The sequence below is a fragment of the Orycteropus afer genome, unplaced genomic scaffold, assembly GCF_000298275.1.
Source record: "Orycteropus afer afer isolate SDZICR_OR568_19922 unplaced genomic scaffold, OryAfe1.0 scaffold00033, whole genome shotgun sequence".
In the NCBI taxonomy this organism is placed as follows: domain Eukaryota; kingdom Metazoa; phylum Chordata; class Mammalia; order Tubulidentata; family Orycteropodidae; genus Orycteropus; species Orycteropus afer.
In genome coordinates this window covers 10607332-10619539 of record NW_006921620.1, presented here as the reverse complement: position 1 = coordinate 10619539, position 12208 = coordinate 10607332, and the positions used below count along the sequence as shown (strand labels likewise).

The 12208-nt window shown below is 36.1% G+C and overlaps 1 protein-coding gene across 1 annotated transcript in view; it reads left to right on the top strand.

Moving 5' to 3' along the window:
* DPYD (dihydropyrimidine dehydrogenase) overlaps positions 1–12208 on the top strand; it is a 1117863-nt gene that overhangs the window by 911399 nt on the left and 194256 nt on the right. Inside the window, exon 18 of the mRNA XM_007936128.1 lies at positions 10649–10791. Coding sequence (XP_007934319.1) covers positions 10649–10791 — 143 coding nt within the window. The remainder of the gene's footprint in view (positions 1–10648; positions 10792–12208) is intronic.

Below are 12208 nucleotides of genomic sequence, written 5' to 3'. Positions count from 1 at the left end.
ATAGAGAGGGAGAACAATGTGGAACAAAACTCAAAATCATTTGGAGGAAAAAAAAAAGGAGGGGGGACCAGATTTGGTGGTCCAATAGAGCCTGGTGGAACCACTAAGACTATGGCCCCTAACTGCCCTTCAGGTCTGGAATTAAACCCACACCTGTGGTTTTCAGCCAAATAAAAGACAGGCATATGAGTTGAACATTTACCTCAAGTACTCTCCTTGGAGAGAACAATCATGGGAGAAAGAAGGGATGCTTATGCACAAGGAGACAGCTCAGGGGGCAGGAGTCCATGGAGGGATGGACACAGGGAAGAGGTAATTATGGAGAGGAAGTGGGAGGGGAGCTGTTGCATTGTGGTAAACTGTGGTTAATGTCATGAGACAAAGTATATGTCAACTGCTATATGGAAAGTGAATTTGCTCTGTAAATCTTCACACAAATCACAATTTAAAAAAAAAAGAAGAAGAAGCAAAGATGGTGAGACTTCATCTCATGTACTATGGTCATGTTATCAGGAGGGACCAAAGGACACCATGTTTAGTAAAGTGGATGGTCAGTGAAAAAGAGAAATAGCCACAATGCGATGGATTGACACAGAGATTGAAACTGTGGGTTCAAAAACCACAACATCCTGTGAGGATGTCACAGGACCAAGCAGTTTCATTAGTTTTACACAGGGTCACTATGAGTTAAAAGCGCCTTGACTGCACCTAACAACAGAAATATTATCAGGGAACTTGTGGATTTAGTTTTACCAATTAATTGAGTAGCAATAGCTGTCCTAAGAGCCAAATGATTACAGAACAAAAAAATAAGAATTAAACTCAATTATTTAAAATTACAGTTATCCAAAATTAATATATATTCCACACTATCATGCCATTAAAAACTCCTTTTCTCTTCAATGATTTAGTCATCCAAAGTAAAGCCCTGCCTTCTTTTCACCAATAAACTTGACTACTGTGTTGTCATTAAAATTCTTGTTATGGGCTTAGTGCTTTGAACTTTTGATTCTCAGGGGGGAAAAAAAAAAATATATATATATATATATTTCTGCCTTTGAGATTTTTTTCCTTTAGAGTTAGTTAATCTTACCAGCATTATGAAACTGCTTGATAAGATCTAATAGGAAAAGAGAATAAAGGGGAGATGTGTGGTTTTCCTAAAGTATCAGAGAACAAAAATTTCTATCATCATAGGCATCATTTGTCCGGAATAAGAAAATAAATGTCATCGCATCTCTAAATACACAGTAACATAAAAGGCATTGTCAAAGTAAACTGTAGAAATGTTCCCATTGGAATCAATCGTTATCCTTGATGGTGGCACAGATTATAATATATCTATATGTCAACAGCAACATATGTATGTATACATATAATTAGATATAAAATTATAATTATATATAATATATATAAAATTATAATTATATATAATATATATACTATTAGGAGAGCTCTGGTAGCATAGTGCCTAAAGCACTTGACTGCTAACCAGAAGGCTGGCGGTTCAAACGCACCAGCCACTCCTCAGAAGGAAGATGGCGCAATCTACTTCCATAGTGATTCTGCTTCGGAAACACAAGGAGGGGTCACTATGAGTCGGGTCCGACTCGACGGCACCTAACAACAACAACATATATACTATTGTTGTTAGGTGCCATTGAGTCAGTGTCAATTCACAGCAATCATATACACAACAAAACGAAACACTGCTCAGTGCAGCGCCATCCTCACAGTCATTGCTGCATTTGAGCTTGGTGTTACAGCTGCTGTATCAACCCATCTTTTTTGAGGGTCTTTCTCTTTTTAGCTCTCTACTTTACCAAGCATTATACCCTTCTTCAGGAACTGGTTCCTCCTGATCACATGTGAAAAGCACCTTGAGACAAATTCTCACAGTCCTTGGTTCGAGGAGCATTCTGGCCATACTTCCTTTAGGACAAGTTGGTTCATCCCTCTTGGGAGTCCACAGTACATTCAGTATTCTTTGCCAACACCATAATTCAAATGCTTTAACTCTTTAGTCATCTTTATTCATTGTCCAGCTTTCACACGCATATGACACGAGTGAAAATACCATAACTTGGGTTAAGTGCACCTTAGTCCTCAAAGTGATATCTTTGCTCTTTAGCACTTTACAGAGGTCTTTTACAGCAGATTTGTCCAATGCAATATATCATTGTATTTCTACAATTGTTGATTGTAGATCCAAGTCAGATGAAATCCTTGACAACTTCAGTCTTTTCTCCATTTATCAGAATGTTGCTTATTGGTCTGGTCATAAGGATTTTTGTTTGTTTATGTAGAGGTGAAGTCCATAATGAAGGCTATAGTCTGATTTTCATCAGTAAATTCTTTAGGTTTTCTTCACTTTCAGTAAGCAAATTTGTATCGTCTGCACATCTCAGATTGTTACTGAGTCTCTTCCAATTTTGAGGCCCCATTCTTTTTCATATTGTCTGGCTTCTCAGATTATTTGCTCACCATACAGATTAAATAAGTATGATGAATGATACTAATCTTGTGCACATCTCTCCTGATTTAAAACCATGCAGTAGTATTCCTGTGTTCTCTTTGAATGACTGCCTTCTGATCTACATACAGGTTTTGCACACACACAATTAATTTGGAATTCCCATTCTTCTCAATGTTATACATAATTTGTTATAATTATATATACACACAGTAGAATGCCTTTGCATACTCAATAAAACACAGGTAGGAGAAAACCAAAGATGCATGGAAACAATTAGTCCAAGGGACTAGCAGACCATGTGGACCTCAGCCTATATGATGATGAGACCAGAAGAACTAGATGGTGTCCAGCTACCACTTGGAAAAGAATCAGTGCAAGAGATTCTGGACAGAGTGGGAGAACAATGTGGAACTATATTCAAAATCATAAAAAAGAATTATGTTTACTGGTCTGATAGAGCCTGGTGAGACTCTTGAGACTATGGCCCCTAGTTACCCTTCAAGACTGGAAATTGAACTCACTCCTATGGCTTCCATTCAAAGAATAGACAGGCATATAGGGTGAACATTTACATCAGATAGATAGACTCCTTAGAACGATCAATCAGGGCAAAACAGAAGGGCAGTATTTCCACAGGGAGATAGCTCAGGGGACCAGAATGCATAAAAAAGAAGGGCTCAGGGAAGAGGTAACTACAGGGAGGAAATGGGGAAAGAAAGGTTACATTGTTGGGAATTTGCAGTCAATGGCATGAAAAGAAATGTGTATGAACTGCTGTGTGGAAAATGAATTTGCTCCTAAACTTTCACACAAATCACAATAAAAAATTAAAGAAAAAGAAAACATATAAACATCTTTGTGGTATTCACTGGTTTCAGCCAAGATCTATCTGGCATCAGCAATGGTACCTCTCATTCCACATCCTGGCAGTTCCATATTGATGTATTGCTGCTACCACGTTTTAATTACCTTTAGCAAAAATTTACTTCTGTGTGATGGTAATGATATTGTTCAATAAATTCCATTTCTATGGACCATGTTTCTTTCAGTGAGCACAAATATGGATGTCTTCCAGTTGGTTGGCCAGGTTGCTGTCTTTCCAAGTTTCTTGGCATAAACAAGTGAGCATCTCCAATGCTGCATCCATTTTGTGAAAAAATTTAATTGGTATTCAGTCAATTCCTGGAAGCTTGTTTTTCACCATTGGCTTTAATGCCACTCAGGCTTCTTCCTTCAGTAACAGTAACATACTATCTTTTGAAATGCTTGAACACTGACAAAGTCTTTCTGGTACAGGGACTGTGTATTCCTTCCATCTTCTTTTGAAAAAAGTTTTAATACCTTTCCCATAGAATTCTTCAACATTACAGTTTGAGGCTTAAATTTTTTACCTCAGATCCTTCAGCTTGAAAAAATGTCATGCATGTTCTTTTCTCTTGGTTTTATAACTCTAGGTTTTTGCACATTTCATTATAATATTTTACTTTGTCTTGTCAAGCTACCTTTAAAATCTTTTCTTCAGCTCTTTTACTTCATCATTTCTTCCATTTGCTTTACCTAATCCTTGTGGAACTGCAAGTTTCAGAGTCTCTCATGACATCCATTTTGGTCTTTTCTTTCATTCTTGTCTTTTTTGTGACCTTTTGCTTTCTTTATATATGATGATATCCTTGATGTTATCCCACAGTTCATCTGGTCTTCAGTCATTGTTGTTGTTGTTATGTGCCATCAAGTCAGACCCGACCCATAGCTACCACTCCTTGGGTTTTCGAGGCAGTATCATTATGGAAGTAGAATGTCGAACCTTCCTTCCGAGGAGTGGCTGGTGGGTTTGAACCACCAGCCTTCTGGTTAGCACTCAAGTGCCTTAAGCACTATATGCTACCAGTCATTAGTGTTCAATGTATAAAATCTGTTCTTGAGATAATCTCTAAATTCAGGTGAGATATACTCAAGGTCATACTTTGGCTCTTATGGACTTGTTTTAATATTTTTTTCAGCTTCAACTTGAACTTGGCATATGATCAACTGGATAATCTCTACCAAAAGTGGTCCCTGATCTTATTCTGACTCATGATACTGAGCTTTTCCATCACCTCTTTCCACACATGTAGTCAATTTGATTCCTGTGTATTTTATGTATATTCTACATGTATACTCACCATTTATGTTGTTGAAAAAGTATTTGCAATGAATAAGCATTAGTCTTGCAAATTATATCATGTGATCTCCAGCATCATTTCTATCACCAAGGCCATAGTTTGCAACTACTTATCTTCCTCCTTTGTTTCCAGTGTTCCCATTCTATACACCAGTAATTATGAATGCTCCTTGATTGGATGTTTGGTCAATTTCAGACTGCAGAAATTTATAAAAATCTTTAATTTTTTCATCTTTGACATTAGTGGTTGCTGCATAAATTTGAATAACAGACTAACTGGGCTTCCTTGCAGGGATATGAATATTTTCCTGTCACTGCTAGTGTTGCACTTCAGGATAAATCTTGAAATGTACTGTTTCATTGTGAATGTGATCCCATTCCTCTTCCATTTGCCTTTCCCAGCTTAGTAGACCATGTGATTGATTCTGAATGACCAATACCTGTCCATTTCAACTCACTAATGCCTGGCATATCACTTTTCAATATGTTCTATTTCATTTTTTACAACTTCCAGTTTTCCTAGATTCATACTTTATATATATTCTACATTCTGATTATTAATAGTTGTTTACAACTGTTTTTTTTTTTCCCTCAATTTGAGTTGTGTCACATCAACAGAGGAAGGTTTTAAAAACTTTGCTCCATTCACATTATTAAGGCTGACTCTACTTTGAAGAAGCAGCTCCTCCTAAGTCATATTCTGAATGCTGTCCAACCTGAGGGGCTCATTTTCTGGCATTATATCAGACAATATTCATATTCAATAGTTCCAGTGCTATTCATAAGGTTTCCAGTGACCACTGTCTCAGAAGTAGACCACTGGATCCTTCTATCTAGTCTTTGGAAGTTGGCTGAAACTTGTCCACTGTAGGTGACCCTGCTTGTATTTGAATACTGGTGACATAGCTTCCATCATCACAGCAACACAAGCCACCACAGTATGACAAACTGATAGACAATTTTCGGGGTGTATCTGTGTGTGTTTTAGTCCTCTCAACAACACTATGAAGTTATTATAATTTTTATTATCATATAGGTGTCGAAACTGACATACAATGAGGTGAAAACATTTTCTTAAGGCCATACAGCTTGTAATTAGTGGATCTGAACCTAAGCTATTTGACCCAGTGTCTGTCTGATGTCATAATTAATTCACTTTAAACTTGTATTCTTTGTAGAATTCATATTTCTGTTGATAGATAGGTAGATAGATAGAAAGATTGTCATTGTTGTTAGGCACCATTGTCACCTCCAACTCACAGTAACCCCATGTAACAGAATGACAGGATGCCTGGTCCTGTACCACCCTCATAATTTTTGCTATGCTTGAGCCTGTCATTGCAGCCACTCTGTCAATCTATCTCATTGAGGGTCTTTCTCTTTTTTTACTGACCCTCTACTTTAACAAGCATGATAACCTTCTCCAGGGACTGGTCCTGGAGAAGTATGTGAGACGAAGTCTGACCATTCTCACATCTAAGGAGCATTCCAATTGTACTTCCTCTAAGATAGATTTGTTCATTCTTCTGGAAGTCCACGGTATTTTCAGTATTCTTCCCCAGCACCACAATTTAAATGCATCAATGCATCTTCAGTCTTCCTTATCCATTGTCCAGCTTTCAGTGCATATGAGATTATTGAAATTAGTAACATTTTTATTTATTCAAAGTTTTATTTTCAAGCCAAAGTTATTTTTTTTTCTAGTAGAAACCTTGTATAAGTTGAATAATTGGATTCATATTCTTTATCTTACAATAACCACCTCTGGTGTTTTGGATATCCATCCTGGGAAATAGATTTATTAATTAGAATAATTCTTTTAAATTTTTCAGATTCAGGTACAAACATTTTTTTAAAAAAAACATAAAAGACATAGAGTCTTAATAAATATATTTTTGAATTTATAGATGGATGGATGAATAAAGAAATACCAAGTAAAGAACCTGATTAAGTCATAATGCATTAATACATATATGAATACATAATACTATTTCCAATGGTTATTGTTGTTATGTGCTGTCGAGTTGGACCCAACTCATAGAGACCCCTCCTTGGGTTTCCAAGGCAATATCAATACAGAAATAGATTGCCCAACCTTCCTTCCGAGGAGTGGCTGGTAGGTTTGACCCACCAGCCTTCTGGTTAGCAGTCAAGTGCCTTAGGCACTATGTATTTGAGAAGTGATGGTATCATTTTCTTAACAATAATCTTTAATCAAATTAAGATTGATTATTCAAAATAGCTGGCTTTAAAATGTTTTTCTGGTAAATGAATCAATCCAAAAGTGTACCTGCAGTTTATCAGAGAAGATCTATGAATTCAGCACATTGATTTGTATTTTAAGATTATGTGATAGGCTGAGAGTTATTAAAGAATAAAAATTACATTTCAGTCTACTCTGCTGGTTTCCACCAGGACCATTTTAGTGTAAATCAGAATCCTTGGCAGCAATATTGGAACTCATTCTCTATTTGTTTTGTTTGTTTAAACCTGTAGCTTGTTTCAAAATGTGAGGACACACATTGTCTTGGTTTCTGTTGGAGAATTTCACACAGTTAGAGGACAGTGGCTTGATGTCACTGAGTTTCCCATTATGTTCATTTGGCCACCCCACATAGATGAGGACTTAATTTAGATAGCATGTGGTTTTGGTTTGGTTTTGTGGCCTATTAGCTCATTTAAGCTGATAGGATTTCTATTTCTTCATTTAAACCTGTTGTTGCATTAAAGATGGAATCCATACTCACATTTCTTGAATCTCTCAAACAGAATCCTTTCTCCCAGGTTATCTTAGTTTCTTAGTGCTGTAGAAACAGAAATACCATAAGTGGGTGATTTAATGAACTGAAATTTGTTTTCTCAGAGCATAGGAAGCTGAAAGTTTAAATGCAGGGCTCTTGGGGAAAGCTCTCTTTCTGTGAACTCTGGGGCAAGGTTTTTGTCTCTTTCAGCCTCTGGTCCTTAATTCCTTGGTGATCTGCATGTGACATCTATCTTCACTGTTTGTCTTTGCTTCTGTGCCTCTGTATGAAGTGTATCTTCTTTTACATCTCAAAAGTGATTGGCTCAGAACACACCCTACCTTGATATGCCCTCATTAACATAACAAAGAAAATTCTGTTACCAGATGGCATTACATCAACATGTATGTTGTTGTTGTTGTATGAGCCATTGAATTGGACCGACTCATAGTGACCACTCCTTGGGTTTCCAGGGCAGTATCACTATGGAAGTACATTGCCTCATCTTCTTCCCTAGGAGTGGCTGATGGGTTTGAACTGCCAGCCTTCTGGTTAGCAGTCAAGTGCCTTAAGCACTATGCTACCAGAGCTCCCATCAACACGTATGGAGGCTTTGAATTTAGAACACATGTTTTGAGAGGATACAGTTCAATCCATATCATCAGTCAGTGGTCTGAAATCATTCATCACTATAACAGTGATAAAATTTTAAAACTATGATTCTGGAAGTCTTTATGCATATGCGTCGGGGCCGACTCGATGGCAAATAACAACAACAACAACATGGTATTAATACATCTATTTTCTTTACAGTAGATCTTTCATTTTCATTATAAAGATTTTGTCATTTCTATAATTTTAAAATTAAAAAGAAATCTCTTTATAAATGACCATTCATGGTAGATTAAAAAAAATCTATTTCCTATGTTAAGTCACTTGAATTATCTTTAAAAATAAAATGTAGTTTAGAATGCAAATAAAAATTGAATTTACTATTGCCCAGCAACAAAATAAATCCATTTCTTTATTTTTGAATCACATTTCCTTAGAAAGCATAATTACTCTTAATTTTTAAAAAAGTTACTTTTATTAGTTTGAAAGGTTTTCATGTTCATTAGGTAGATGTTAAAAGTTTTAGAAAAGGCAGAGGAACATGAAAAAGAAAATGTCTTATTGACCTAATTGAACATCTTCAAATGCCACTGAGGATTTGCTGATGTTTTTTAATACCTGTGTAATAATGTTGCCCTTTAAATGTAACTGGTTAAATTTTCAAAGCTGTGTTCTGGGATTTTACCATTTGATGTCCATTAATATCAGTTAGAATATGCGGCCAAATCCCTGTGTACCACTTTGAAATTTTACCCCTTAGTGTTAATGATAGTCTTGTAACAGTGCAGTTAGAAATAAATTATTAATCTCCTTAGCTCAAATTTCCTTTATTCTCTTGGGTCAACTAAGTAAGGGTGGGGGGGCGAATACTAATACTTCTTATTACTTCAAAGGAGCATGTATGTAAAGAAGTCATCAGCTTAGTATGTACTCAGCATGTCAGTTTTATTATGCAGATATAGCTGTCTTTCTAACTAGGTATGTTACAGATTTCTTTTAAAATGTTTTGCTGTAACTTTTATTCTTACTTGGATTTCTTTTTATACATATAGCTAAAGATATGTGTATATAGGTGTGTATGTGCTTATGTGTATGTTCTCTGTGTTAATTTTCCTTATGGTTAAAATATAAAAAGTATGAAGTAATTATAATCTTGAGATAGAAATGGAATCTTGACATAATTTGTCCTAACTTAATACCTCGTTAGATAAATACCAGTTACATAATCTGAGGTGTCAGCCATGACAATTCTTGACTAAAAAACACTAATATCTTGAGGTAGCTTTTCTAGATATGAGTGCAAAACTATCAGTTACCTATAGATTCAAGTTCATCTGGAATGGATATAAACAGATAAACAGACATCAATTGAAATTAAAGTTTTGTGCTTCCTTGAAGTGAGAACAGCAGTATCTATGAATTGATAATGCTAGTGAATATGTTCCTATGATAATGCTAGAGGTGATGAGAAAGTATTCAACATATGAGGTTGATCTCACCAGCTGCCTATTCATCATCTTGTATGTGGAGCCCTGGTTTGAGTCAGTGTCAAGTTCTTGCACAAATAGAACTACTTTGAATTCATGAAATGTCTTTAAAGGACTACTGGCTTGTAGATATACACCAGCAATGTCAAATAATATTCCCATATTTTGCCACTATTAATTTACTCCAGGATGTTTAACCCTTGAAATTCTAAAATAGCTTTTGTACAGTAGAATCATTCAACAATGACCTCAAAATATTCTGTCCATCTATGGAATTATCATTACTATCAGAGAATATATATTACTAGTATTTTCCAAATAAAGTATAAAAAGTAAATGTTGTTGCTGTTGTTGTTTGCCGTCGAGTCAGCCCCGACTCATAGCGACCCCTCCTTGGGTTTCCAAGGCAGTATCACTACGGAAGTAGGATTGCCCAACCTTCCTTCCGAGGAGTGGCTGGTGGGTTTGAACCACCAGCCTTCTGGTGAGCAGTCAAGTGCCTTAGGCACCATGCTACCAGAGCTCCTAAAAAGTAAATATATACTGTAATTACTGGATTCTAGTAAATACTGTTTCACTTGGTTAGAATTCTTTAATACATGAAAAATTAGAGCAGGTTCACTGTGGTTCAACAAATTGCAGGAATACATGTACAAAGCAATATGGAGCCTGTACGTTCATTGACACCTTGCTTGTTATTACTATATCTATATTCACACCAGCTGCTTTATACTTTGTGGAAACCTAACAGAGCTATATGTCTTGTTGTGCTATATGTGGTTTTTTTTCTTTTTCAAAATCTGCTGTTCCTTGTTCTTTTTTAAATACAGATGCTTGATTGTTCCATACAATTTTTTACACATTATTGTATATCAAAATGTAATATGAATGTATTTTATGTGAGAATTTCAGGGTTGCTACACCCACTTGCCTAACACATCTGCATGCAATAATAACATTGAAGTTCTTAAAATAAATACATGTTCGTTTGCAAATTAGCATACTCTGAAACTTAAGAACATTTATGTATTACATAGCTGTACGTTTTAAACAGATATAATAGAAATTTGAATTTTGGCTAGTACAACACTGCCATCACATGATACTATGTATAAGGCAGTATGTTCAAGGGATCGGTATGCTAACAGTTGCTCATTCTCATCTTCTTTAGGGACAGCCATCAGACCCATTGCTTTGAGAGCTGTGACCTCCATTGCTCGTGCTTTGCCTGGATTTCCCATTTTAGCCACTGGTGGAATTGACTCAGCTGAAAGTGGTCTCCAGTTTCTCCACAGTGGTGCTTCAGTCCTACAGGTAGTACTTGTGTTCATTTGTTCCTTTAAAAAGTTATGTGAGAAAATGAACTGTAAATTACGTGACAGCAAATATATTCTTGTAGGGCCTCTTAAGAAATAGGCAATGTGGGATCAAAAACGGTAACACTCACTAAGTACCTATTATTAGTAGAGAAGAAGTCTCTGGGTGGCACAAACAGTTAAGGACTTGACTACCACCCAAAAGGTTAACATTTCAAACTCATCCAGCAGTATCTCAGAATACAAGCCTGGTCATCTGCTTCCAACAGGCCACAGCCTTGAAAACTCTATGGAGTGGTTCTGCCCTCTACACCTGAGGTCGCCATAAGTTGAATTGAACTCAACAGCAACTAACCACAAACAGCAGCATCATTATGAATAGAAAGTAAACTTAAGGTCCATTTCTCTCCTATCAAGTACTTACAGAACCTCTCTCTCTCTTTTTTTAATGTATTCATTCATCCATCTGTTTCTAAAATAAATGTGATGGGATATGAAAATGAATACCATGCTACAGGAGACAAAATAAAAATAAAATGAGGAAATCTGGGTAAAAATAAAATCTCAACTTAAAAATAAAATAAATTCAGGGATAAGGCCCATATGCAAATTCTATCCATAAGGCACTGGTGGGGTTACCAAATTTGACTGAGCTTCCTGGAAGCCAGCACAAAGGAAGCCATTGGATTTATAACTTTCAAATTATAAAAATAGATCAGTTATTCAGCTTCGTGTGGTACAAAGATGAGGGAAATTCTTCCATTGTCTTCATAAAGGAATACTTGGAGATGTAGTGAACATCACGCTCACTAGCATCCCTACGAATTGATTAACTTTAAATAACTTGTACATTTGTTTCTTACCATGTTCCTCAGCATGGGCCCAATATACTACCATAACATATTTAGTGTAAGAATTTTTCTGAGGGACCACAAATGTATATCTTTGATAGTCTGACTTGATCCAGGAGTTAAAATTTTAGTATGATGGCTGGGCTGCTAACTCATGAGTATTCCTCCATTAATATGACTTCTCTCTACAGCGTTGATGGTTATTGCAAAGCAGAGTTTAGCATCATTTACATTTTCTGCCAACAAAGTGGTATGGGGATACCTTGTGTTGCCAATTTGACAATCAAGAGTTTAACATCCTATTAAGAAATAATATGTGCCAAAATTCTAGTGGAGGTCATCTTCTGGATCACCTACTATCACCTACTGTGGAGCAGATGTACTTTTCCCTATGTATCTCACTAAGTACAACAAAAATTCCTTATGTATGAAACAAATATAAGACGGTTCTGAATGGTGGAGAGAAGACCAGCTAAAAACCACAGGACCAAGGGATAATATGGTAGTGATTTTTTTGCCTTTTATTTTTGCCACATATATCCCATAAAAAAAAAAAAAAAACCT